The sequence below is a fragment of the Ceraceosorus guamensis genome, assembly GCF_003144195.1.
Source record: "Ceraceosorus guamensis strain MCA 4658 unplaced genomic scaffold IE81scaffold_4, whole genome shotgun sequence".
Taxonomy (NCBI): Eukaryota; Fungi; Basidiomycota; class Exobasidiomycetes; order Ceraceosorales; family Ceraceosoraceae; genus Ceraceosorus; species Ceraceosorus guamensis.
Genome location: NW_020289999.1, coordinates 168815 through 195387, shown reverse-complemented (window position 1 = coordinate 195387; position 26573 = coordinate 168815). Strand labels below are relative to the sequence as shown.

Genomic DNA, 26573 nt, shown 5'->3' with positions numbered 1-26573 from the left:
ACTCACTCACTCACTCACTCACTCACTCACTCACTCACTCACTCATTCACACCCACCCATTCACTCTCCGCAATTGATCCATCATCTAGCGCACGATCGCAAAGGGCGGGCAGATGAAGGAATTGTCGCTGGATGGATTGTCGTTGCAACAAGATGCGTCGTCCATCTTGCAATCCTTCTCACCCTTGGCGACGCGGGAGCAGATTGGCCATGGCACGCTAAGCTTGATTCGACTGGCTGGCGTGTCGGTGGGTGTGGCAGAGAGCCAGAAGAGCGACAGCATTCCTTCTTCTTCGAAGATTTTGTCAGAGTATGAGAAGCTGGAAAGGGAGATCGAGAAGAGATTGATGAGGAGGTCAGGTGAAGATGAGAAGGAGGAAGAGGAGGGGCCAAAGCTCAGGTTGTCGGCCTTGAGAGCGCTCGATGTGCTCGTTGCTGCTGTGCCGGACAAATGCGCGGCGTCCATATCTCGGCTCTTGCCAGATCTGCTCAGCAACGTAGAGGCAGCACTGGATCACGATACATCAACCGCAGCCTCAGACTCGCCCGAGGCTTCCACATCCCTCGGAGCAGAGACCATCTGGTCGAGCGCAGAGCTGCAATCAGTCGCGCAACTATTCAGCTCACTCTGCTCTCACGCCAATTTCAGAAAGCTGCTCTCGCAATCTTCACACTTTGTGCAATGGGCCTGCGATGTGGTGGATGCTGCCGAACTGCAACATTCTCCGCCATCGAGCGTACTAGCTCGAGCAGCTCTAGCCGTCGGTCTGTCTCTCCTGAAACTGAGCGGTGCAACACCAATGGAGAACAGTCGGGGCGATTTTCCTCCGTCGAAGGTCAAACGAAGAGCGACAGGCGTGGAGGAGGAGGAGGAGATCAGGACAGAGGGTGTTCAAGCGAAGGGAGAGAGCGAAGCGGAAAAGGAGCTGAAGAGGAAAGAAGAAGCGGAATTGAGAACGTCTGTCAGAGCTTTGGCAAAGGCACAGCTGATCGACAGCCTTTCGCATGGCCCTACGTCTCTGCCCATTCAGCATATATCAGAAGCGCAGCGGGAATCCCTCAAAGCGTTCATCGAGGAGCTAAGAGACTCGGCACATATGCTCGCTCTGGAAGCTCTGGCGCATCTCGCTAGTGATCCGCAAGAGAAGGTGGCAATTATAGCGGATGATGAGCTTCTACAAGCACTTTGTAGTAGCGAACTGGGTCCCATCAAGTCGTTGGGCGCACGAAGAGCAGTCTTTCCCAGTCGAGGCAGTGACGTGTCGGGATCTTCTACCCAGGCAAGGACTCGAGACGCTTCCAGCTATGCTGTGGACCCCTACAGTGCGCAGACAAGAGCGGACGGAGCTGCAATCTACGCGCTTGCGAGCCTTTTCGGCTCTTTGGCTGCCTATCCACCCGTGCTGTCCGCTCAAGAAAAGCAAATGCTAGCACTTCGCTGCAAAGCTTCTGGCGCATCCCCACCCGCTGAAGAGTCGCCTGCCGTTCTAGAAACGAGAATGCTCAAGCTCGTCGCTACTGGCGCAGGACAACAATTGACGAGGCTGAGCATCGCTGCGGTGTCGGCGGGAACAGAGAAGGGCACGAGCGCGACAAGGATCGCTGTAGGCTTGAGTCTATTGGGATTGACGACGCCGCAAGATCGCAAAGTCAGAGCCAAGCTGGTGCAGGACGGCTGTGCCAGAGCGCTGCTCTCTTTGAGCTCTTCGGCGCTTCCTATCGTCACGAATCTGCAAGAGCCTGCTTCTGCAGGTTCAATGTCGACGCAAGATAAAGATGCTCTGCTCCTTGCGCCTCTCCAAGCTCTAGCTCGATTATGCATTAGTCTGCCCCCTCAACTCATGTTTCCTCTGGCCGTCGCCCCTCTTCAGAGCATCGCTGCGCTCTTTTTGAGCCCCGCAAGCAACGCACTGCAGCGCTTCGAGGCTTGTCTAGCACTGACGAACTTGGCAAGCTTGCCTGAGCTAGCCGCGACAGTCGCAAAGTCCCGCTTGGACCGTTCTGCTTCGACGAACGCGAGCGCATCGAAGCTCCAGGAGCCTCACAGTGTGACGGTCAGCGAGGCTTTGTACGATCGCATCGCCAGTCCTAACCTGTTGGAGCGCCGAGCGGCCGTAGAGTTGGTCTGCAACCTTTGCCAAGATGAGAGCGTTGCTGCGCAATGGAATGGGGAGGTGGAGGATGAAAGAGCATCCACTTCCAACCGGCCCATTTCGGATCTCAAAGTAGACATTGGCAAATCAGCAGCTACGGCTCGCATACACATCCTCTTGGCTCTATGCGCCGTGTGCGAAGCAGCGCAGGAAGAGGGCACAGATGCGATCGATGCTGCGCAAGAACGTAAGAGCGCATTGCCACTCAGATTGGCAGCTTCGGCTGCGCTAGCTGCGCTCCTCTCTTCGCCGTCGGGATGCAAAAGACTGCTGCATCTTCGTCCACGAAGCCTCAACATCCTAGCGCGTCTTTTGCAGCCGGGCACATCAGTGCGAGCGGCCAAAATCTCGGCTTTGGAGGAGGAGGAGGAGCAGGAAGAGGGAGAGGATAGCGAGACGCGTACGAGTCTGAGCGCGGAAGAGGAGATCAAGATGGAAGAGGAGGATGCGAAAGTCATGCCTCATCCGCTCGGGCCTGTTGGAGCAAGAAGAGACCTGCGCACGAGAGCTTTGGCTTGTATAGGCTGTCTGGGCCAATATGCGACCTGGCTAGCCGACACGCATGAGACGGCGCAGCTTCATCAGGTCGGGCAGACACTGGCTCAGAGCGGAATCGTGGACGCTGTGCTTGGCGCAGGAAAACGTCTGCGAGAAATGTCAGAGGAAGAAAGAAGTATGTGGAGAGAGATCATAGAGCACTTCAGAAGAGGTAGGATCTCGCTCGACCAAGCACGAGAGTAGCCGCTTGGTGCAGGGCAATACATAGCATTCCGATCGTGTGTGATATTTCCTGCTGTACCTATCACGGGCAAGTAATCGCCCAGGCTACGTTTGGGCGCCGCGCAAGGTGCGAAATTTGCGCGACAAGATGCTGTTGATGTGGTAAGCGGCTGTCGACCAAGGAAGAGCAGGTGTAGAAGTTGTAGCTGGCTCGGATGCAATGCTTCCATCAAGTTTCGCCGGAGGAGAGGGTTCATCTGACCATTCGAGACGCATCCTGGTGCTCGAGTGTGTATCCCCATCTCTTTTTACGTTTTCAAAGACGATTCGAGGTCGATAAGGCACGCTAGCGAGCTCCTTGAGCATTTTCCTATCGCTCTCTCGCTGCGTAGCGTCCGCATCCTGCTGCGACATTTCCTCCAGCACGTCCATCACGCTCTTCCACGCTTGTTGCGCATCGTCTTCGACGCTCACTTGAGATTGTGCAGGGTTGTCAGCAGGCTCGCCGAAAGGATCGTACGATGCGCGTGGCTCCGACGTGCCCACATAGTAGAATTGTAGGCAGTCGATATGTTCTGCGCTCTCGAGTTTCAGACGATCACCCCCTACTACGAGCTGCGACGGAGCGAGCGGCATTCCTTTGCCTGAGAGCGGCACTGGCACTGCATCTACTGCAGCCTGACGCTTGCCAGATTGAGATTTTTCGTGCGCGGCCGCCTCCTTCGCAAGCTGGGTCCAGCTTTGCAGAAAGCCTTCGAGAGCACTGCGAACGCTTGCGACATCGTCTTGCGAAAGCGAGTGCCGTTGCAAGGCCTGTATGCGCATATCAACGGGGTGCTGTGGCGCAATGACGTCCGCTTCTGATGCATTCGCCCAGGAAGCAGATATGGCCGTGTCGGCAGGTGCGACCGGGGTTGCGTCCGGCTCGGGAGCGATGGTAGCATCGTCGTGACTCGAATTCTTGAGGGCTTCATCAACATTGCTGTCCAGACTTGGAGCTGTAGACGCTGGCGCCTCATGGTTTGGCTCCCATTCAGAGTCTTCAGACTCCAGATCAAATGGCTCTGAGCGTTCAGTGTCAAACTGACTCTTCGCACGACGTGCCTCGAGCGCGCGGGCCTCGACCGCAGGATTGTGTGTAGCAGGCGTCGGGTGTGCGATCTTGACCACAAGCCTTCGACCATCAGCGGCGCGATATGTTAGTCTAGCATGATGATCTTCCTTCTGGTCCACGAGCATTCCTATGCCAGACAAGCCCCTCGTAACATTCCTGCCGCTCTTGTAATCGGCCAATAAGAGCGTGCCCCAAGGTGCGACCGAGGGGCGGAAGGAAGGTGGATCCATTGAGCTGAGCTGATCCTGCAGCGCATTGAGCGGCCAAGTCGAGAGCATGGGTGCACTGAGCAGAGAGTCACCCGGCGAATCGAAAGTGATGATGCCAAATTCTACGCTGTACACGCGCTCTTTAGATCCCGAAATGGGCTGCCCGCTTTGACCAGATGTCGATAATTTCCGTTCAAGGAAAGACCAGGGCGACAACGTATACTCCGCACCGCTTTCGTTCGATGCATGAAAGATGTTTGAAATCTGCATGTGACCAGCGTCCGTCTCCCAAGATCGAAGATGCCTGCCGACACGCCAACTCAGACCTTCTGCCGTCGCACGAGCAGTCCAATTCGGTTGAGATTGAGCGAAGCTCGGGACCATGCCGTACAGAGCGCCCTTGTGCTCTCGGTGGTCGGGAGGAATACCACCAACGTTGTCCGGCGACACGGCGTAGGACATGAGGGAACGCGATGAAGCTTGTGATGCTTCGGACACGTACTGCCGCAGCAGAGCCTGCGCTAGAGCGGCGGAATGCTCGTCTAGAGTGTACATTCGCAACTGCAAGAGGTCCTTGGCGTCCAGCTGGACGGAAGTCGAGTCAGTCGCTGGATTCGTCGCTTGTCTCAAGGCTTGCGAAGGGGCGTAGTCGATGAAGACTTTTGCCACATCTCGCACTGCGAACAGAATGTCGGGCGAAGGTGGCGGGACATCGATGGGCTCGTCGGACAAAAGCGTGGCTAGATCTACGTCGATGGGCTGCAGACTTGCCTACAAGGTTGGGCAGGAGACAAAGTCATTTAGCTTTCCAAACTAACATTGACGACTCCCTCTCTCCGCAAGCTAGGCTCAACACTCACCATGCCGTCGACCCAGCCTTGCAGGCACTCTTTGAGCAGATGCACATGCTCTTCATTGCGCCCTCTGATGGGGATGACAAAATTCGGCTCCGTATTTTCGTCGCCATGAACATTGTGCTGCAAGTCGGCGAAACCAGCCTCAACTCGCACCTTGCGTCTGGACTCTCCTGGGCCCAAAAAGTCGTCGCTCTCTTCGCTCGGAGACTCCAATTCTTGCTGCTCCACATACCTTTGCTGTAGGCGCGCAGCAGCGTTGGACAAGACGGTTGCGCGAGCATCGCCAAGCTGCCAAAGCCACGCATCGCGTAGGGCAACGTCGACCTCGGCCTTGTGAACAATGACCGGAGCGGATACCCGAGAATCTTTTTCAGCGTTTGTTTCGGGCTCCTCGACGAGTGGTGTGATGCCATATCTTCCCACAATGAGCAGCTCCACCAACCTTCGCTTGTTGAGAGTCTTTGACTCTGACCCAGCCAGTTGGTCCAATATCTCCTGCTTGGTGGCGGAAATGGGACTGCCACTGAAGGCGGCTGTTCTCTGTGCTCTCAGCTGAGAGACATTGAAAGCGGAGTAGACGGAAGCCACACATGCGTCCCAGAGCTTCATCTGATATTCCGCTTTGGATTTGGCCTTCCCAACCCGAGTAGCCGCTCGCATCTTCTGAGCATGCAGAGTCTTGACGCGCGTGATCACCTCGTCAAGCTCGCTGAGATCGGGCGCATCATTCTTCAGGGAGCCCGCGTCGGTCTCTTGCGGCCAAGCATTTGGCGTGGACGCGGGGTCGGTCACGTCCTCGCCATAAGCAGCCTTTTGAAAGACGGTTGGGTCGGATTTCGCACCTTGACGTGGTCGGCCTACCTTGCTCGAGGAAGCTCTTTGAGACTCTTGAGCGAAGAAGCTCGCCACGTCGATTTGCGATTTCTCTTCGAGCCCATGAAGTCCATAGACGTTATCATCATGTTCATCATAAGTCTGTTCGTCTAGCTCTTCATCCGCTCGTGAGCTGGCGTGCCGCCGAGTGATCCTGTCAATGCTAGACCTCGAGTCGAGGGAATAAGTAGATCTCCACGCTCCTCGGGATGTATGCGCAGCCAGAAGGACGCTTCTGAGACGCGGACGAAGCGCCATCTAGCCAGATTAGGGGGCTGATAGGATAGAACGTTGCCGGAGTGTGTGATGTGTGTGACTTGGTGTGAGCTTGGGGGTGTCTGACGGCCTAGAGCAAGGAGGGTCGAGCATCGCAGTCAAAGTCATCAGGCGAAGAAAGCTGCTTGCGGCATCAAATTTGAAAAGCTCCCGGCGTTGCTCGTGATTATTCCTGACCCGCGTAAACTTTTTCGCTGCGTGGTCACGTGTCGCGCGAAACCCATCGCGATGCACATGCACATCCAGCCAGCGGCAGGCCCCACGGGCAGCTTCCGCTTCTGATAAAGGATCTTCAGAGACGGTCAGGCCAGACAGCGAGAAGCATCTCAACATCACACAGATGACTTGCGAGTCTCCACTTACGTGTACCGCAAGCAACAACTTGGTCTGGAGCTCTGCAAGAAGAAGAAACGCTCGTGATTCAACAAGAAGATCTCGATGTTGTCTCGCGGAGTCAGAATTTGTTCCGGGCCTTGGAGCGCAGCATACGCGTCCGCGCGCGCCTTTTGCGGTCTCAAATTCAAGATTCACGATTCTTCTGTGCGAGCGCGCAGAATTTGATCCCGTGCGTCTGCTGCTTGACAGCCAAGACATGCAGATAATTCTCTGAATAAGAGGAAACACCACACACGGAAGCTTTGTATATGCCGCCTACCGTAATGGTCATGATGGCCATGACCACAATTAACAGGTTCATTATCACCAGAAGACCTCTGAGACATTCCGAGATCTGCAGAGGTCAGGATGCAGATGGCTGGCTTTCCCAAGACGGCGGAAACACTCGAAGCGGTTTGGCATCGTAGGGTGAATGAATCTGACAGCTTCGTTACTCACGGTCCTTGTTGACAGATATAAAGATGAGCCTTGTGGACGTCTTTGCGCCTCTCACTTCTTCTCCATCTCCTTAATCTCTTGACACCTTGCGCTCGCTACTTCCAGTGCTCGAACACGGGAACGGATTTCGACTCTTTCCACTCTAGCAACTCGCACTACGCAGGCAGACACGCTTCGTCGCAATTCGCTGCGTTTGTATTCGGGCCACTCACTCTCCTACCAGGGTCGACGCAGCTGCTTGCAAGTTCGGCAACTCACCTCGATATCACTCTACATCCTGCGTATTAGGCAGTCATGTCTTCCCACCTCGATAGTCCTGAACTCAGCATCAGGCAAAGTCACCCAAGCTCCAAGCAGGCTGGGGCAACTTGCACAATCCACCAATTCATGGACGAGCAATGCTTCCGCTTCATGCAGCGAGAGCTATCCAGCGCATCCAGACGCACGTCTGACAGCACACTTGCGAGCGGTGGTGCATCAAGGAGGGTATCCTCAGAGACAAAGGCAAGACCTTGTCTGACCGGCACATCTGACGTCGTGGAAGCGAGCCCTTCCTCACTCGTCTTGGGTACGCGGTTCGGGCTTTGCGAAAGCACGGTAGCTTCAAATTTGCGATCAAGCTTTCGAGAGAAGGCAGATGCCGCTCGCAGAAGGCAACGCAGAGCCAGCAGGGCACCTCTCAGACTCTCCTGGATGTCCCTAGTTATCTTCACCATCCTGCTTGTTCTGTGCGCGCTGCCACACAAAGCAGCAGCCATTCGGCCTCACACGAGAGCATACGTCGTACGAAGAAGGAGCGAGCAACCTAGTCCGAGGATTTTATCCTTTCCTTCCGATGCACGTCACGAATCGGCGCAGCCTCGACGCGCTCCTCCCCTCATTCACACGCGTTTTGCAGCATCCAGGCAGACGCAACAGACCCCCGTCATCGCTCTTGATCGGCTGACCCAGATTTCATACTCTGGACACGAGGGCTACCCAGGGCCTCTTCTTCAATCGGCGAGCATGCCAACGAAAGCATCAAGATTCCTGAGCTCCTTGCTCGTGCTTGCCAGAAGATTCAGCTAGCAACTTCGCAGTGATCGTACTGCGGGCTTGGCCTGCATCACCTGTATCATTACGGCACTTCTAGCAGAGCTCACCCTGGCAACTACCACCATTCGCGATCCCCGTTCAAATGCCTACATGGCAGCAATACCTCCAGCATTCGTTTCAGTCATTCACAAGGTCTTCTTTCTTCTCGTAGAGGCGGTGCAATGGAGAGAAATATTGCGGTGCCAGGGGCTCGAGAGCCAAATGCTTTGTGACTCAGACTTCATAGCAATCAGACTCACAGTTCATGATCAGGTTCGCATGTCTAAGATTGGCGCTCTGTGGTCGCGAAAGACAACGCGCAAGTCGTACAGAACAATGGCTGATCAAATTCTGAAAGTTAGCAAGGCCATCGTGACGCGCACGAGGCAATATTGACCGAGTCTTGAGTGCTTGGCCGAAATCTTGGCGCGCTGAGTGACTGAGTGACCTTCCGAGGATCGTGCTGACGTATCATTCCAGCACGTCTTGGCGTCGAGTCGATCGTAAGCATCCGCTCGCGCAGGGCTTCGTTCGCTTGTCGTAAGATGACCAATCACCGGGTGAGCCTACAAGCGGGATTCTTACTCGAAGTCATGAGTAGTGAGCGAAAAGAGTCGATCGAAGCTAGCTTTGGGCGTTGGGTTGGCACGAGCTCCACGTGGTTCAACGAATCGTCTATGCGGGCTAGCTTGCCTTGATCCCTGGCAAGGTATCTGGACAAAGATGTGGCAGCCCGAATCATGTCCCATCTGCACGGGACGTCTGCTTGGCGCGGTGAGCGTGAGGAGAGTGAAGCGAATAGCAGACACTCATCAATTTCGTTTTACAACGGCGGTTTGATGACTAGTCAGTCGTGAGTCGAGCGCGTATTTTGGGAAACATTCTTGAGCGGGTCACGATATCTGCCACCTTGTTGGCTTCAGTCCCCAAGCGCAAGCTCGGGCCTCTTCGATGTTCACCGACTTTGCCCTCCATCGTAGCTACAGCGATCATTGATCCGCTCGCTACCAAGGGGTCTGGGTGCAATGATCACGAGTGCAAATGGTCAGATCAGCACTAATTCAAACTTCTACCCTGACCGCTGCAGGCCCGAAATACCGGTGCAAAGAGCATGAACTCTTGACTCGAAGCTTTTCTTTTGAATGGTGCTGTGCGTCCCAGAAATTTGAAGTACGCTTGAGGGTCAATCAAGAAATCTCAATTTCAATTGATTCTACCGGCTTCAGGAACACTGATGATATTTGTGACTGTGACTCGTGACACACCTTCGTGAGATCAAGACTCAAGACTGCTTGACTCTTGACTTGTCGTGTGCACATGCACTGCCAAGCAGTTCGGTCCTTGGCTGGCATCATGCTTGATGCTGGGCTGGACGAGTCGTGAGTGCGGAAAAGCAGGTGCATGACGTGTCATGCAGCTGCGAGGCCTCGGAGATCAGCGGCATGCACTTCCATGACTTGCCCTGCGCCCCGATGCAAGCGAGCGACGCTAAGCAACTTCGAGGGTCCACAAAAGGGGCTCTGATGCTCGATGCTCGATGCGCGATGCGCGATGCCGGTGCTGAGCTTGACGCTGCATGCTGAAGCAGCAGCATGCGAGTAAGACACAACGGACGATGTTTGTAACGGCATCTGCCATCTGCGGCGTTCTCCACTCTTGACTCACAACAATCGTGAATCAGTGAATAGCGTGTCGAAGTCCAGGTTCTTGATTCTTGATTGAGAGCCATGCTGCCTGATGCGCGATCCTCTTGTCAGCAATCGTGAATCGTCAATACGAGTCTGCTGTCCGATGCCGATGACGAAGCTATACAAACAGCAGCACGCCTCTTGTCAATTTTCACGATTGTGCCCACGGTGACTTCTTTTTGTCGATTGGTGCAGCACCAGCACCGTCCATGCAGCCTGGGGGATGCGAGCTGGAAAGTGATATGTCCCCGCTCAATTGACCAAACCGCGACGACCGCTGAGCGCTGTTACTCTGCTTTCTCGCAGAGGGCGGCGCAACGATCATCGTTGCACACGGGGCATGATGGATGCTCGCGTCCCGACCTCTTTTTAGCACCGTTTGCGACCGCCGTCGAGGCGCTCGGGCAGATCAAAGCTCGCAACACGAAGTCACTCTCATGATCATGCTGATGATCCGATGCGGGAGAAAGCAAAGAGAGGCGACTCACGCTGTGAGGAGGAGCTGGTCAAAGTCACCACCAAGTCCTGCGGAGTGTCCGTTACCAGTACACACAAGTCGGGCACATCACCGGTGTGAGCCTGCTAAGCTTGACGAAGCGCACCGTGGTCGGAGTGACAAGCTTCGGCACGAGTGCGGCTTGCTTGCCATAGCAGCTATACATCAAAATTCTTACATTCTTGATTCAAATTCAGATTCTCGAGTCAAGACTCAGACTCAACTGTAATAAAAAGTAGGGAGGTGCCGTTGAGGGGTGTAATTCTGATTGTTGCGAGACTCACAACTGCTCTGAGGCTGTGATGCCTCTTTGGGCGGAAAAGACCATGCATGCAGCATGCACCTTCAACGTTGAGATTACCCTAGCTAGCTCCCTTGCCGTTACGATCTTCTTTAATGCTCCATTTCTTTTGAATTCCACTCAACGCTCGCGCTTTGTGCGCGGCCGCGATGAGCGGCGCGCGTAATGAAAAGTGCACCAATTCAAGATTTGATTGTAAATACCTGTTCCATTTGTAACACCCGCCCTGCGTACCACAGCGCTGTGTGGCATGCAAGCGCTCTTGCGCGCGACCTGCCTGCAGCAAGTGCATGAGCTCAATTCATTCAGGACTGCGCTCACGCGCGCGCGAAGGGCATTGTCGAGCTGTTACCGGGAGCAGCGGTATACACAGCAGCATCGTGACTCCTGAGCTGCCGCGCTATCAGCTAGAATTCCTGCAAGAGCGGCGTAGCGCCTTCCTGCAGCATGGTGCGCGCGCTGGCTTCGTTTGGATCGCAGTTGTGAGCATGAGTGCGTGATCCGCCCACAACAGCAGCAGCAGCAGCAGCGCATCGATTCGTGCCGTGCAGCGAGGCATGCCGAGCGCAAGCCAAACCGTTTTTGGTTGTTCGTTTGTTCGCCATCGAACTTGTGCCCTCTACAACGCTGCCATCACCACGGCCTCGCAGCTGACCCCGCCATCATCCTTCGCACATCAACCCCGTCTCGAGGTGCGAACACACTACCTGCGTTCGTTGCCAGCCTCTCTTCGATATTCCTCGCGCTTGGCACGGCAGATCTCGCTCACTACCCTTCCAGGACGATCACAGACGACCAAACACGCTTGGCCCCCCTCGCTTTCGACCCCACTCCAGGCCGAGCTGGCAATCTCTGCCACAGACAATCGTGCCTTTGGAACCTCGCGAGTTGCGACGGTATCTTCAAAGAGCCTCAGTCATCGCCCCACGGCCCCTGCAGCCAGCGAAACATCACCCCGACTGTTTCGCGAGTATCTAACGCAAACCAACGCCAGAGCCTAGGGAGAGCTGCTCGCAGGCTTCTTCGAGCTCCATCAACACTCAGCACAGCTGCCACTACAGAGTGTCTCGCAGAGCCGTCTTTTTTGTCTTGTAGCACTCTTACAGCTGTGCTGTCGATCTGGCAATCAGCAGCGCTGTCTCCTGCCCTGATACCCCCGTGGCCCCCGCTCCTCTCGCGACTTTGACCCCCACAACTCCACGACGACCTCAAGATGTCCGACTTTCCTCTTTCTTTTTTGTACAACCTCCCTCCTCCGGACCGAGGCGTGTCCCTTGGTGACCATCTGGCCCGGCATGTGACGGATTCGGGTCGCGTTCGGACCCTCATCGACGCGCTGCCCTCAACGAGCGGTCCTGCGCTGTTGAGTCCTGACCTCAACCGGCCTCCGATCACCCATGCGGAAGCCAAACGCTTCATTCAACGCTTTTCGATGCCCTTTACTCGCAAGCAACTCGGTCCCAACGATCGCGTCATGATGGGTAAGTGCATGCGCGAAGGGCTTTGGGTGACCGAGTGCTGTTGCTAAAGCTGTGACACGCCTTGATATCATCCTACCAGCACTACCTACGGGTCCAGAGAACGCATTGGCTCTGATGTCAGTCGCCGCCTATCACACTTGTGCGCCTGTGAATGCCAGCTGCACCGCCGGCGAGCTTCGTGACGATGCTGTCAGGTTGCGTGCCAAAGCTGTGGTAACCACGCGAGATGCAGCAGAACGCTTGGAGGTGCAAGCCTTGTACGAGGAGGAAGGCATGGAGATCATCTTTGTCGAGGGGCGTGGAAGTGGACCGTGCGGCGTCTTCGACATGGCATGTCTTGGCCAAGAAGCTGCTGCTAGTCGAGGTGGCCGATCGCCGTCCATGCCCCATGGACTGGAGCACCAGTCGCTTGTGCTGCACACCTCGGGTACCAGCGGTAAGAAGAAGGTGGTGCCCTACTCTCTGCGCCACCTGATCGTCGGTACATGCTGCGTCGTTTCGAGTTGGGATCTTAGACCACACTCCGTCAACAGTAAGTGTGACTTTGCCATAACCTTGCACCTTTGCATCTGACACATAGCTCTGTCTACTTCAGTGAACATGATGCCTCTCTTCCACGTCGGCGGTATTGTCAGGAATCTTTGGTCTCCAATGTTCTCTGCTGGTAGTGCTATCATCTGCGCTGGCTTTGACGCCAACATGTGGTGGACTGTAGCGAAGCAACTTGGTGCCACTTGGTACTATGCGGCTCCAACCATGCATCACTCTATTCTGGCCTCAAAGCCGGAGGGCGTGAACGTCGCTAGGGAAGTGAAGATCAAGATGATTGCGAATGCTGCTGGTGGTCTGCTGCCATCCCTTGCCGTCCAGTTGAAGGAGACCTTCGGTGGCTGCGCCGTGCTGCCCTCCTACGGCATGACAGAATGGTGCGTTGCGCTTTTCTAGCTTGCAGCGCCCTACGCAGGATAGCTGATGTTCCCCCTCCTCCACATGCAGCATGCCTATTGCTTCGCCACCCACAAATTATCAGCTCGACCGTCCTGGATGCTCAGGCGTTGCATGCGGCCCAGAGCTTTCGATCAGAGATCCTTTCGATAGGGAACGAGAACTGCCAGTCGGACAGACTGGAGCGGTATCAGTGCGCGGACTTCCGACGTTCTCTGGATACGAGACGTCGACCGATCCCTTCGAGCCTTTGGACACCTCTGCATTCTCAAGCGAAGGCTGGTTCGACTCGGGTGACATGGGTCACATGGACAAGGATGGCTATCTCTTCATCACCGGTCGCTCAAAGGAGATCATCAACAAGGGTGGTGAAGTCGTCTCGCCCTTTGAGGTCGAAGAAGCCATCACGCAAGCATGCAAAGATCGTGTCAAGCAAACGCTCGCGTTCAGCATCGAGCACACCGTCCTGCAAGAGACTATCGGGGTGGTCATCGTGCCTGTTCCAAATCAGCCCCGCATCGGTCTTGCAGAGTTGCAGAACTTGTTGCGATCACACTTACATCCATCCAAGTGGCCGTTCGCTATCGTCTACATGGACGACTTGCCGAAGAATCAGGCCGGCAAACCTCTGCGTATCAAGCTTGGCCAGCGACTTAGCATTGGGCCCCTCTCCGACGATGTGCCTCCTTTGAGGCGTCACTTTGAGGCTCGAGCACCGGGCAAGGAAGTTCCGCTGTCTACCCCGATTCCTTGCAATCTCGTCAGCGTGGATGTTCGAGCTGTTGAGCGCGCCTGCTACCGCATTCCGGGCATCGTAGAAGCTGCGGTCCGGCAACGAAAGGACGGTGCTCCCGAAGCGTTCATTCAAGTCGAAGAGAATGCCGAATACGACGCGGCGGATATCGACCGAGCTCTTGCGCAGGTCCTTCACGGATACGTCGTACCCAACCCGCTGCACGTCTTCCGCCAGCCGCTCGCAAAGGTCAACGGCAGGATCGACTTTGAGACTATGGAGGAAGAGGTGCGCGCCCAGAACGCGTCAGCTATGACGAGGACTGCGCTTGTGGTCCGCGACATCATCGCCAAGCTGCTCGACACCGAATCTGGCACGATCACGGCCGAATCCGATTTCTTCTTGCTCGGTGGAAACAGTCTTCTCCTGGGCCGACTAGTCCACCTCATTCGCAAGGAGACAGGCGTCAGTTTGGAAGTGTCTACCTTGTTCAACAATTCCACAGTCGAGGGTATTGCTGCGCTCATCGAGGACGAGACGGGCGGCGATGAGGACGATGACTACGGAGACATGGACTACGCGGATGAAAAGACCGGAGCTCAGGGCGCCTTCGCTTCCGCGCATCGGTACGACGATGATGCTGCTGGCGACCTCGATCCAGCAGTCACTGCTCACGGATACAAGCCACGCAGCCAGACACATCCTTGGGTCATGTTGATACAGCTCATGCCCATTCTTTTCTTCTACCCATTCAAAGCAGCCTGGACTTGGACAGTCATTCTGCATGGCCTCGCCTTCTCCGCCTACTATATCCGCGACGACTTTTGGGAACGTGTCGGAGTGCTGCTCGCTTCCATCGTTGTCGCCCGTTTCACGAGTCGTATCATCTGCCCAGTCACTGCCATTGCCTTCAAGTGGCTCGTCATTGGCAGGTACCGTCCCGGCAAGTATCCGATGTGGTGCAACTACCACCTTCGCTGGTGGCTCGTCAACCAATCTTTGCGCACTGCCGGTAAAGGTCTCTTCGCATTGACACCGGGCCTCACCAGGACTTACTTCAGGCTTCTGGGCATGTCCATCGGCTCTGACGTTCAGATCGACAAGTTTGCGAAGATTGCAGAGCACGACCTGATCACCATCCACGACGGAGCTCGAATCGACAAGTCGCTTGTCCGAGCCTTTTGCGTGGAGCGCGATGGCTACTTCCGTCTCGAACCAATCATCATCGGACGCGACTGCGTGGTCAACACGTTCACTCAGATCTCGCCCGGTGCTCGACTCGCAGACGGTACGGTATGGGGTCCGCAAGCCTCTTCGCACGAAGAACCCTCTTCCGACGCTTATGCGGCTTACAATCGGAACGCTGCGCCAATGCCCCACTGGGCGCTAGTGTGGTTCATCGGAACGCCGATCCTGCTGATCATCAAGGTGATCTGCTATGTACCATGGTTTGCAGCTCTCTTCATGCTGTTGTCCCAACCTTTCGAGTTCAGCCACAACGACAGCGTCAAGGGTGTCATCGCGTGGTTTGCATACAATCCGCGTATCGGATGGCACTACGTCGCGCGCATCATGCGAAACGTCATGCCACCACTTATCAACCTCGTGCTTGGTGTGCTGGTCAAGCGAGTGCTCGGTCTCAACCGCGAGGGCTCCACGCGCAACGCTACCCAACTCACGCTCTTCCGTCGCTGGATCAACGGACAACTTCTGTCGCAGCCTAACATTCGACGCGCCATGGCGATTCTTGGTACTCACTACGAGATGACTTCGGTTGTGTACCGTGCCATGGGTGCCAAGGTCGGCAAGCGAGTGTACTGGCCAGGAAGCGGAATCTACTGTCCCGACCCCGAGCTATTGGAGATTGGTGACGACGTCGTTTTCGGTTCACGATCTGAAGTCTTCACCTCCGACTCCATTGGCTGGGCTCGCGTTCGCGTTGGCCGAGGTGCGATGATTGCAGATCGCGTTGTGCTGCTGCCAGGAACGACCATTGGCAAGCAGTGTGTCATGGGCTCTGGTGCGCTTGCCGTTCGCAACGGCCTGTACGAGGAGAACACCGTCTGGATGGGCTCTAAGAACGGCGCGGCAGTCAGCTTCGGAAAGGCGGCCAAGGAGAACAAGGAGGGCATGTCAGCCGGAGATGACGACGAGACCATCACTCCATTCGGTCGAGCATTCTACAAGCGCAAGGCCAACTTCTTCGTCTTCCCATATCTCATGCTCGTTGCCATCAACATCGTCATGGCTGTCTTCTCTTCAGCATACTGGGCAAGCGCAGCCGTCGCTACCGTCGTTACCCTCAACTTTGCTCGTCAACACTTGGAAGTCGCCGCTGCCAAGATTTTCGACGATCACTGGTACCGCCCTGGATTGGTGTACGTGTTTATCGCCATCTGTTTCGTCGTGGTTCTCAACATCCAAATGCTTCTCGCCTTTGCCTGGGTGGTCGGCACGAAGTGGGCCGTCATCGGCAGAAGACGAGAGGGTCGCTACGACTGGGACAAGAGCAGCTACTGTCAACGCTGGCAGCTGCACCTCACGATGCAGCGCCTACTTGGAAAAGGTTTCGGCGGCCACATTCTCGGCAATCTTTCGGGCACTGTCTTTGTCGTCTGGTACTTGCGCTCTCTCGGCGCAACGGTGGGCCGCGATTGTGCTATCTGGGCAGGTGGCAAGCCAAGCTTGCAATTGACCGAGCCCGAGCTGGTGACCATGGGCGACCGCGTATCGCTAGACGATTGCTCAGTAGTTGCGCACATCAACTCTCGAGGGCGCTTCAGCCTGAACAAGCTGAGGATTGGCGACGGATGTGCTATGCGCACTGGATCGCGCCTCCTCTCTGGTGCATCGATGGAACCACGATCGATGCTGCTCGAGCACACTCTGGTCGCCAGTGGTGAAATTGCGGAAGCCGGCGCGGTCTACGCAGGATGGCCTGCCAGGCAACTGAGGACAAGACGACCCAAGGCCACGGCTCTGGGAAATACGTCTGCAAACAGCAGTAGCTTCAACGTGTCAGGATCGGGCTTCAAATAATTCGTTGCTGCCGGCCGGTCCAACACACTCCTGCAAGAAATGGCCTCCGCCCTCACCGTCACCTTCTTTTGGCGACAGCAGCAGCCCATCCAACGACCTTCCCTCCGCATGGATGCGGTTTGCAGCCGGTCTCGCTCTTTCTCGTCGCCAACCCAAACCGCTACAAAAGAACATTGATTTTCTGGCACTCCCATCTAATACAGGGTCATCTTTGAGCACATTCGACACTCTTCTTGCAGCTCGCAACAGGACGAGGCCTTTTCCTTGCCTGTGGCTGGATTCAGCGTCTCTGCATGGTACACGGTTTCTCTTCGCATCTCCTTCCCACCCCCAACCCCTGTTCCTTGTCTCAGCTCTTTGATGCCTTCTCGATCCATGTCCGAACTTTGAACGTTGCATTTCCTCACTGGCACACTTTCTGACTGCGAGGTCGTTACCCTTAGCGCGGGTTGACCTCCAATCGCCCGCCGAAGCCCACATGTTCCACACTCCTTTCTGCATCAGGCCCAAGTGAATACGAACAATTCGAAACGCGTGGCTGATGTGATGATGGTGTGCAATCACAATGCAATCGATGAATCGTCGCGACTGGCTATGCAAGAAGTCGCGTGCGTGTGCGCTCGCCGTGCGGTGATTAGTCATCTCTCGTACGGGAAAGCGTGCAGGCTTGGGTCAGCCGGTCAAGGCCGCGCTGACGGAGGAAGAAATCAAAATCCGTAGCGGCCATGAAGAGACGGACAATTTGAATCTTACCAAACAAGGGTTCCCGGATTTGCACGATTCGACTTGCGGCTCGTTTCCGCACTTCGACCACTTCCACTTACGTACAGCAAGCGCCCACCACGTTCGTCTCGCACCATCGAGTGCCTCTCATCGGCTGACTTGCTCTTCCGAAGGCGAAGGCCGCGCAGTCAGGTGTTGAACTTTTGCTTGCACTCGAGCAGCTCGAACTTGCACAATCACAACCACTGGCACGCTCTCCGCCTCTGCATATTGCCCACTCTCTGGCGAGCGCAGCGCTCAGGTCGTCGCTCAAAGGAAGCAGAGCTCCCAGGTGTCATTTTTCGAAGCATGCGCCACTGGTCGAGGTAACCCATCGGTCAGCGATACTTTTACCCACCCAAGCCTACACGGCTCAGAGTTGAATGTGGCCACTCTCACTCGCTTGCATCGGTCTCGATTATACAGGGTGGTCTTTGCAAGCCACCCATCAGGGTGATAGGAGGGCGCATACAATCAGCGCCCTCTCGAGCAGATATCCGTCCATTCGCGGCGCGTGATGCGCTTCCATGTCACTGGCGTGGGATCCATCGGCTCTCTCATCGCCTTTCACTTGCGAAGAACACTTAGAGCATCGCAAGTCCACTTTTCTCAATACCGCGACCCTCAGACAACGCCATCCAATCCTTCAATCGAAGCCTTGCAACAAAATGCCGGAATCGATCCGAGCGCACGTCTCGACGTGTCGTCCGCCAGCGGTGACGGGGCCATCGAAGACTTCGCACAACCTTCGGTCAATGAAAGGAAAAGCTCGGATGGCGTGCAGAGAAGGGGAGCCTCGGGAGGTCCACCGCACTTTTTCAATCCTGCTCCACACGCAGCGCCCTACATGCCGCTCCAAGAACAAAGCGAGGTTACGCTACACTTGCGAGGGATACGAAATCGAAGAGGACACATCGGCACGCAAAGCATGGAGGACTCTATCTTGTACGAGAGGGAGAATGTCAAGTGGAAGGAGCAAGGCTTCACACTTGAGGAGCATCATGCCAAAGGCCTCGTCTTCGACAGCCTGCTGGGGGGAAACAGCTCAGGTCCGGGAGTGGGAGCGAAAGGGGGCTCTACTCGATCGCAAGGAGCGCAGGCTCCCGGAATCTGCGCAGCTGCCGGTCTTGGGAGAGATGCGATCGATAGCCTCATCGTATCGAGCAAGGCGGATACAACACTCGATGCCATCAAATCTCTCTCGAAACGACTCACGCCAGCCAGCACGGTCGTGCTGCTTCAGAACGGGCAAGGAGTCCTCGACCTTCTCAACACGCGGTTGTTCCCAGACCCCGAGACGAGACCAAATTTCATCATCGCCAGCACCACACATGGCGCCTACAGACGGAATCGACTGCACGTCGTTCACGCGGCCTTTGGCACCCTCAATTTTGCCATTGTACCTAATCCCGCCCGCGCGCCGCGAGGATATGAGCACTTGCTGGTGCAGAGTCCGAAGGATGCCGGGGCAGCGGAGCAGCAGCGCGAGGCGGCGAATCGCTCCGCCGGCAATCTCGGCACTCATGACGATCGCAGGTCACCCCGCAGACCAAGGGGCTGGGAGATCTTTCGGCCAGCTGCCGCAGCGGAAACGAGCCAGAGCGCAACCAGTTCCGCCCTTGTGTATCGAGATCACAAATTGTTGGACGTCGGCGCAATTCCGAGCGACCCTCACTCCACACTCACGTTGCAGAGGACAGTCGCGACTTTACTGAGCTTGCCACTCAATGTGACGTGGCAGCCGATTCGAGAGATGCAGCTGACTGTGCTCAAGAAGCTGGTCGTCAACGCCTGCATCAATCCCTTGACGGCTCTAGCTGAATGCAGGAATGGGGACCTGTTTGGGAACGGCCCCGCAACTGACACGATGCGTAGCATATGTGCCGAGGCTAGCACTGTGCTTATCGCCCAGGCGAGAGCTGCAGCTGCACGGGACAGATTGGATGATCCCGAGGGTGCGGAGGAGCGTCTGGCGCAAGCAGAGGAGGTGTTCAAGCCGGGCGGACTGTTGTCGGAAGCGTTGGACGTAGCGCGCTTGACTTCTCAAAACATCAGCAGCATGCTGCAGGATATTCAATCCAATAGAGGATCTACGGAGGTGGAATTCATCAATGGCTATATCGCGGCATTGGGCGAATCGATGAGGATACCAACCCCAGTCAATCTCAACTTGGCTCGCTTGGTCACCCTGAAGGCGACGAGAGCCGGAAGAGGACCCATTAGAAGAGGCGTTTTCTGAACCGTTTCGCCAAACTCTGCAGCAACGCGACTCGCGTAAAGCAGCTAGCTAGCACCATCAACGCTGCGCATTGCTTGATCCCGTCAAGGCAGTGAATCGAAACGCCTTGCCGATCGCACGCAATTTGGGCCACGCCATGCGCATTCGCAGCACCACGGACCTAGAATCAGCACTGGCGAATGTGCTCGCAGTGCTCGACACGATTCGCTACGGCCTTGCCATTGCGAGCGCCCAAGCTGAGATCCGCCGACGCTAACCTTGACGTTCGTCTGGAGGGCCGCGCGCGTGCAAGATGCACTTCGGAGGGCACTCAGTGCCAAGTCCACCGGCCCATGCTGCACGCGATTCGCAGCTCATTAGGGATCGCCTGCCCTCTGTCTGAGAAGGCTGCCGCCTCTCCATTTGAGGAGCAACACGTAGCATTCCCGCTCGAAGCAACGTCACCACTCCACTTTTTGAGGAAAGAAACAAAGAAGCCTGTTTTGCGGGCTCGCAGGAAGACCCATCCGCGCTACGCGCGTGGAGCCAGCGCATTGGAAGCATTGCGAGCGTTGCAAGACAACGAATGAATGGGGCAAAGGTCATGTTGGAAATGCAATAGATTGATATAGCTAGCAACAGTGTGGCGAGAGCGATTCGAGCCGTGAGACATTTTGCTGATGCAAAGCTCCAAAACACCGAAAGCGATGCGTCGAAGCTCATGCCGGCGTTCAGTCATCTTCGTCCTTCTGTCGCTTCGCACGGGAAGAGCTGGCGCTGTGTGGCGCATCGAGTCGAATGAGGAGTGACCGGTCAGCAAAGGGCGACGCGCTTCGGCCGTCGAGGTGCAGCTTTGACTCACGTCTCGATTCCTGATCGCTTCGTACCTCGTTTCGCATCGTCCAAGAATGCATCGATCGCAAAGGGGTCCGAGGTATCCTTTTCGAATTGGACTGGACCCGAACGTTCCTGAAGAGAAAAGGGAGGAGAAAGATGATCAGTGGCTTGAGATTTCGCACCGCTTGGCAAGGTCGAAAAGTGTCGCGCTCACCTCTTGCAGATCTGCGCCCTCAAAAGCCTTTCCTTTACCAAGACCGAACCGATCATTTCTCATGGCCTCATTCGCAGCTTCCTCCGTCGCAGCGTACACGTCCACCGCCGAATTTCCAGCCGGTCGTCTATAGAGCGTCTGAGCAGCGCTGCTTCCCTGGAAAAGCGGCTTGTCAAACGTATTGTAGCTCTCATCATCTCCAAATCCAGCAGAGTAGGATTCCTGATTGAACAATCTGGAGTCCACCTGATCCGAAGTGTTGGTAGGCTTTGCCAAACCCAACGCAACCTTTTCCGAAATGTCGCGATTCTGCTCTCGTGCGAGCATGCGAGCCCGTTGCTCGCTGCCCATGCTCGCCATGCGCATCTCGCGCTCTCGGTCCCTTTTACGCTCTGCTCGGACACGATCGCGCTCCCTTGCAGCTTCATCATCCTCCTCGCTCGAGCTGTCGCTGTCGCTATCGCTGCCGTATGCCGCCAGCGCAGAAGGCATCGATCCTCCCCCTGCTGCAGTCATGCGATCCGTCGGGTCGCTCCTATCTCCCACATTGCTCATGGGTGTAGCGCTAGGTGCGATGCCTGCCCTCTCGTCCCTAGCTCTCTGAGCAAGCGCACGCAGATGCTCCTCCTTTGCAGCTTTCTCCTTCTGCGCCAATTTCTGTTGCATGATGCTGCGCTGATGCACTTCTTCTCTGGAATGTCTCTCTGCCAAGTGCAGAGCCTCGCTAAAATGCGCAAAGCCATCGTTGATGTGCACATCTTGCAGGCCTCGACCATCCGCTGCCAGACGTTTGTCGAGCGGGATGGTGTAACCCTTGTTGTTCTTCCAATTCGAAATGCAAGGTGGGATCATCCACTCTTTTTGCTCAGCCGCCGTGACTTTGCGAGGAGGGCTTCTGAGCACAGGAGGAGGAGGGCTCGGATCGCCGCGCGGGTTCTTCTTGAAGCGGAACTTGGCCGGTTCGAGCGGATCCTCTACCTGTTCAGTCATCTTGATGATTCTTTGAGATCCTCCAGCCGCAGCACCCTGAGCTCCGGGTGTGTACCTGACAAAAGTGCTGTTGCCAGCAGTGTTGGATACATGCTTGGGTTGAGCAGCTTTGATCTTGCCCTGGGTGATCTTTTCCAGAGCCAAACGCGTTCGCTCAGCGGTCGACATGACGGATGCCTCGTCTGGTCTCTCTAGCGACACGTCCTTCATATCATCTCGCTCATGCATCGGTAGCGTATCTTTCAGGCGAGATTGCACCATCTGCCCATCCTTGCGACCTTGTTGCACTATAGCATCGTAGCGAACATTGCCCTCAGCGTCTACCTGCAGGGAGAGCTGGCTTCCCGGCTTAGCCTGAGGAAGTGGCAAGGCGAGGATAAGGCGTCAGTCAGCATTCTCGCACCATCTTCCCACCATTGCTCGAGCCCCATCGATTCGAGGAATGAGGGCACTCACCGACTTCTTGCGGCCCATATCTCTAGGGTACTGGGCCAAGTGACACTCCGGATAAGCTCCTCCATCAGCAAAATCCTCCTCTAGACGAGGTTTCCAGTTGCTCCTTTGACCATACGGAGGGATGCTAGCTTTTGGAGCGATCGACAGACTCTGCTGCGACGCGCCACTGCCGAGCACGTTGTCATCATCCAGTTCATCGGCCACTGAGACCGAAGGAGCAGGCAAGAGCGAGGATAAGGTGGCCGTGGACATGGTTGCTAGAGGCAGGCGTCACGGCAAATGTAGCTGTGGCGTGCGCGTCAGTATGATTGTGGGTCCGCTGGGATGGATTGTTTGCGCAACAAGATGGCGGAGGCAACGAGCGATGGGAGCAGAGAAGCTTCGTGGTGCTGGGCTCGCTATGGAGATTCATCAAAAGGAAACCTCAGCGAGCGGTGGATGATGACCCAGAGGTGAAGGGTGCGATCACGATCGCAGAGGTGGGCTGCTTGGGATTGGTCCTGCCAAATGGCGACTGGCGGGGCGCGGAGCGGGCGCGCATCACGTGCATTGGTTCCCAGTATAGCTGGACCACGTGCCAGTCGTAGGGCAAAGCCAACCAACCGCTCACTTCACCCGCTCACTCACACGCGACACGCATACCACTACTACTCGCTTCAAGACATTCCGTCGCGCGATATATTTTCGATTGTGACCCACTGACCGAACGATTGATCAGGCCGAAGGTCCGGAGGTAGAGGTCACAAAAATTCCGACAGTAATGTGAGCGCATGTCAGGTCAGCGCGCGAGCGGATCACGCCGCACGTCGCCTCGAAGGCCATGGAGAGTGCGCCACTGTGACTGCACGCACCCCAGGCGTTACTTCTAGGAGTCAAGGTGCCCTTCAGCATCCTGAACCTCCTTCGCGATTCTTGATAGACACAGGTACATGCACCGAGTCTCTTGAGGTAGCTTGAACAGGATCTGGAGCGGTGTGTGTGCGGGGTATGTGTGCGCTCAAGCAAGGGTGACATTCTAAAGGGAGCTGACTCGCTAGCCGTCGTAGCTCCTGCATCCATTCTGGTGCTCACTTCTCCTTCTTATATTCTAATGATGCGTCTTGTGTATTTGATCCCGATTTTGCTTCCGCTATCGCATCCGAAGGCATCTGCTGCACTTCCCTCGCTGACGGTGGCAGCTTGGCAAGCTCCGACAAGAACCTGGTCAAGGCACGAAGGACGCCTGAAGGCTTCAGCTGGACGAGTCGGTGTGGATGCGACAAGATTCGAAGCACACAAGCAGAACTGACCAATTGATACTGCAGAATAGCGCAATAGCGATACCTAGCAAAGCCAGCACGTGTACATTACCGCCCGTTAGAAGTGATAGACCTCCAAGGACGATGAACAAGCCGTAAAAGCTTAGATCCATCGCTTTCTTCATGGGTGTATTTAGACCTGGCTGGAACAGCGAGTCCATCACGGACGTTGCTAGATCCGACATTGCGCTGATGCTGCAGTGAGCAAGGCGGTTGAACTTGATGAACTGAGGGTCAAAGTGTCCACGATCGATGCACCAGGAAGGAGACGTCCGTGGGGAGTTGGAAAGACGTCCCTTGCCGCCGCCGCGGTCCGACAAGCTGAGAGATGCCAGAGTCGGCGCGGCGCTAAAAAACGTCGATTCTGGGCCAAAGACCTTCGTGAGATGAGTTTGACGAGCTGAGAGTCCAGGCGTGCCTCAAGTCTAGCCTTTCAGGCCTTCAATGGGGAAGCGTTTGCGCCGGATTGCACTCGACGAACGAGTATTCGCAAAGTATGAGCGCGAATAGCGTGTATGGAGAGAGAGTATGTCAATAATGCTGCATTGTTGACCAAAAGGCCCACGGATGGACGTCAGTCGATGTCATCGTGTACGCATCATCAATCGTGAATCAATGTTGATATGAAAAGCCTGTCTGTCAAACCTACTCACGGAGAATGAGGAATGTTCTAGATTGCTTGATGCTTTCGAATTTCCGGCTCTGACCGTCTCTCCCGATTCTTGGAATTACGAATTATCCTGTAGAAGCTGGTCCCTCTGTTCAGGGGTGTACCGATTCACGTGATTGTTTGCGAGAGCCTATTGTGCTTCTTGAAGTGGAGTAGTGTGCGGTGTGTGTTTTGTCGAGCTGAGCTGCATGGTTGTGGAAAGCTATTGAGGCGCGTGCGTCGAAGTCCCAGCAGCGATACTCGTCACGACTCAAAACTGAATTGCCGTCCGTATCCGGCGCGGCGTGGCGCGTCCGCGCGCTCCAAGAGCGTGGTGCGCATGCAATCGCCTCGTTCATCTTAATTGCATTCGCTCCCTCGGCACCAGACACGGATTAACTTTTGGTTCTTGCTGGTAGTGAACAACTAACAGAAGAGTCACGAGTCTCGAGTCTTTGATCGGGATGCTTCTTGAACTCCATAGCGGACATCGTGCTGCTGATGATGGCGAGATCTTCCATGCAGCCGCGATGGGTTCGGTGAGCATGCAGGTCCGAGACCATCAGCAAAGTTCGTCAAGGCTGTGTGAATATACAGTCACGAGTAGTCACAGTGTGAGTATGACAACGGCTGCAGCAGGGCGCGGTAAAAGGCACGCGCTGCAGCAGCAGCAACGGCGATTTCATCGAGTATAATCAAGGAACAGGGTGAGAATGAGAGAGAGAGAATTGCATGTCTAAACAGCCACGAGTCGCGTAAAGTCACTATAAATTCTGGTTCTGATTCTCCAGTCACGGCCATTTCTCCGCTTCGGGTCTGCGGTCTGGACTTTTGGATGGATGCATGCGTGTCAGGGCAAGGCAGAGGTCGAGCGTCCGGAGGTTCGTGCCAAGCTTTGCGTCAAAAGCGACAGCCGTCATCCGCCATGCAGCATGCAGCATGCTCCGCGCTGCATTGGATGAGAGGCCGAATTTTTGAGGGGCAGAGACCAATCGAAGTCAACAGTCACGAGTGTCAAGGCGTGAGTGCATGGCCATGATGAGAGCAAGCTAGCTGCAGGGACCTTTGCCGGACGGAGCTTGGCCCGTTGTTGCATAATCCCTCTATTTTGGCCACACTCGATCCAGTAAGCGCTCGAGTCGTGCAATCGCGTGCTGATTTGCCGTTCTCGATTCTGATTACTTGATGCAGATTCGCTGAATAGTCACGCAACACATCACTTACTGCTGCTGAGTAGAGTAGTGTGATGTAGATACAGGTTTTGTGGACCTACATCCGGGCTCAACCTTCCCCATACTCGTTATTCGACACCCTCCGACGCCAGCTGGGGTTGGCCGCGCGCGCGAGTCAAGATGATCGAGTGAACATGCCCAAGCAGGCAAGCAAGCCACAACTCCGCAAGCGCGCCCGCGCCTTGATCCTTGTTGCCATGCATATATGCAGCATGCAGGGCCGCGCCGCATCCGGACGCCGCGATGTTTCCTGCTTCAGCCAGATCGAGCTAGAAGCGCCGCAGGCGGAAGGCGAGCCGGGCCAGCATGCAGCGATGACCTCCGCTTCCATGGCATGTTGCATCGCTCATGAGGCAAGTCAGAAAGCTGCACCCACGATTCGACAAGAACGATCGAGGGATGAAATGTCAGCCGTCGTTGCTGTCCAAGTTCCAATCGAGCGCTCTGCAAGTTGAACAGAAACGCACTGGGTAAGGAGGCTGGCTGATCCGTGCGCACGGTTGATACTGTGGGCCCTCATCTGGACATGCTGGTCTTGCACCCAGCATGAGCGATCGATCGATCGAGCTGCGCAGAGGAGAGCAATTGGTGGATGCTGTGGCTGTCTCACTTCAAGCAGAGTGAAGACTCACGACAGTGGCCGGTCTCAAATGCGGTCAAACGTCTTACAGCAGCAGCAGCACCGCAATCGTGAATGGACATGAAGAGCAAGGTTCAGCTGTAGCGGCAATTAGGTCGCACGGCTAAATGATAGCAGCCAGCCAAGCCAGTGCTTTGACTGCTTGCTTGCTTGCTTGCTTGCTTGCTTGCTTGCTTGCTTGCTTGCTTGCTTGCTTGCTCATCTCCTCATGGCAGCTGCGCCATGGAGCAGTCTCCTAGCTGCTGGAGCTTCGAGAAAGTCATCAGCCCGCTGAATCGCACCTGGTACTTAGTGACTGCTACCAGCAGCTGCCACAACGTCTTCCTTTTTCCTTTTATCGAATCAAACATCACCAACGAACACATTTTCAGTGCAACATATACACATTGCAGACAATCCATCGCGCTGGTTCGCGAATTTTGCTGCTCTGTCTCCAAAGGCTAGCAGTGGGCTACAAGTACAGCTCTGCTAATCAAGGCAGCTT

The 26573-nt window shown here is 55.6% G+C and overlaps 8 protein-coding genes across 8 annotated transcripts; 4 read left to right on the top strand and 4 right to left on the bottom strand.

The window, feature by feature from the left end:
- Positions 1-113: 113 nt before the first annotated feature.
- IE81DRAFT_344516 (hypothetical protein) lies at positions 114-2894 on the top strand (the record flags this gene model as incomplete). The annotated part of the gene is made up of 1 exon (XM_025515816.1): positions 114-2894. The coding sequence occupies one exon, from the start codon at positions 114-116 to the stop codon at positions 2892-2894; it is 2781 nt and encodes a 926-aa protein (XP_025372778.1).
- A 42-nt stretch (positions 2895-2936) lies between these two features.
- Positions 2937-5023, bottom strand: IE81DRAFT_163481 (hypothetical protein). The gene has a single exon (XM_025510558.1). The coding sequence runs from the start codon at positions 4749-4751 to the stop codon at positions 2979-2981; it is 1773 nt and encodes a 590-aa protein (XP_025372777.1). The 5' UTR covers positions 4752-5023; the 3' UTR covers positions 2937-2978.
- A 1857-nt stretch (positions 5024-6880) lies between these two features.
- IE81DRAFT_319901 (hypothetical protein) lies at positions 6881-8385 on the top strand. The gene has a single exon (XM_025512864.1). The coding sequence runs from the start codon at positions 7331-7333 to the stop codon at positions 8102-8104; it is 774 nt and encodes a 257-aa protein (XP_025372776.1). The 5' UTR covers positions 6881-7330; the 3' UTR covers positions 8105-8385.
- Positions 8386-11702: 3317 nt separating this feature from the next.
- On the top strand, positions 11703-17013 carry IE81DRAFT_163458 (acetyl-CoA synthetase-like protein). Its single transcript, XM_025510557.1, has 4 exons — positions 11703-12076; positions 12156-12608; positions 12672-13002; positions 13073-17013. Exons 1-4 carry the CDS (start codon positions 11809-11811, stop codon positions 16791-16793), a joined length of 4773 nt encoding a protein of 1590 aa, XP_025372775.1. The 5' UTR covers positions 11703-11808; the 3' UTR covers positions 16794-17013.
- A 1470-nt stretch (positions 17014-18483) lies between these two features.
- Positions 18484-19794, top strand: IE81DRAFT_285129 (hypothetical protein; the record flags this gene model as incomplete). The annotated part of the gene is made up of 2 exons (XM_025511621.1): positions 18484-19006; positions 19187-19794. 2 exons carry the CDS (start codon positions 18484-18486, stop codon positions 19792-19794), a joined length of 1131 nt encoding a protein of 376 aa, XP_025372774.1.
- Positions 19795-19920: 126 nt separating this feature from the next.
- IE81DRAFT_163418 (hypothetical protein) lies at positions 19921-20766 on the bottom strand. Its single transcript, XM_025510556.1, has 2 exons — positions 20636-20766; positions 19921-20550 (listed from the first exon to the last, which is right to left on the bottom strand). Exon 2 carries the CDS (start codon positions 20494-20496, stop codon positions 20047-20049), a length of 450 nt encoding a protein of 149 aa, XP_025372773.1. The 5' UTR covers positions 20497-20550; positions 20636-20766; the 3' UTR covers positions 19921-20046.
- IE81DRAFT_336153 (hypothetical protein) lies at positions 20380-22730 on the bottom strand. Its single transcript, XM_025515470.1, has 4 exons — positions 22271-22730; positions 20825-22168; positions 20636-20742; positions 20380-20550 (listed from the first exon to the last, which is right to left on the bottom strand). The coding sequence occupies exons 1-4, from the start codon at positions 22520-22522 to the stop codon at positions 20505-20507; spliced, it is 1749 nt and encodes a 582-aa protein (XP_025372772.1). The 5' UTR covers positions 22523-22730; the 3' UTR covers positions 20380-20504.
- A 679-nt stretch (positions 22731-23409) lies between these two features.
- On the bottom strand, positions 23410-23723 carry IE81DRAFT_279195 (hypothetical protein; the record flags this gene model as incomplete). The annotated part of the gene is made up of 2 exons (XM_025511490.1): positions 23410-23470; positions 23560-23723. Coding segments are annotated over 2 exons (225 nt in total), but the record flags the coding sequence as incomplete, so codon positions are not given.
- Between the last annotated feature and the right edge of the window lie 2850 nt (positions 23724-26573).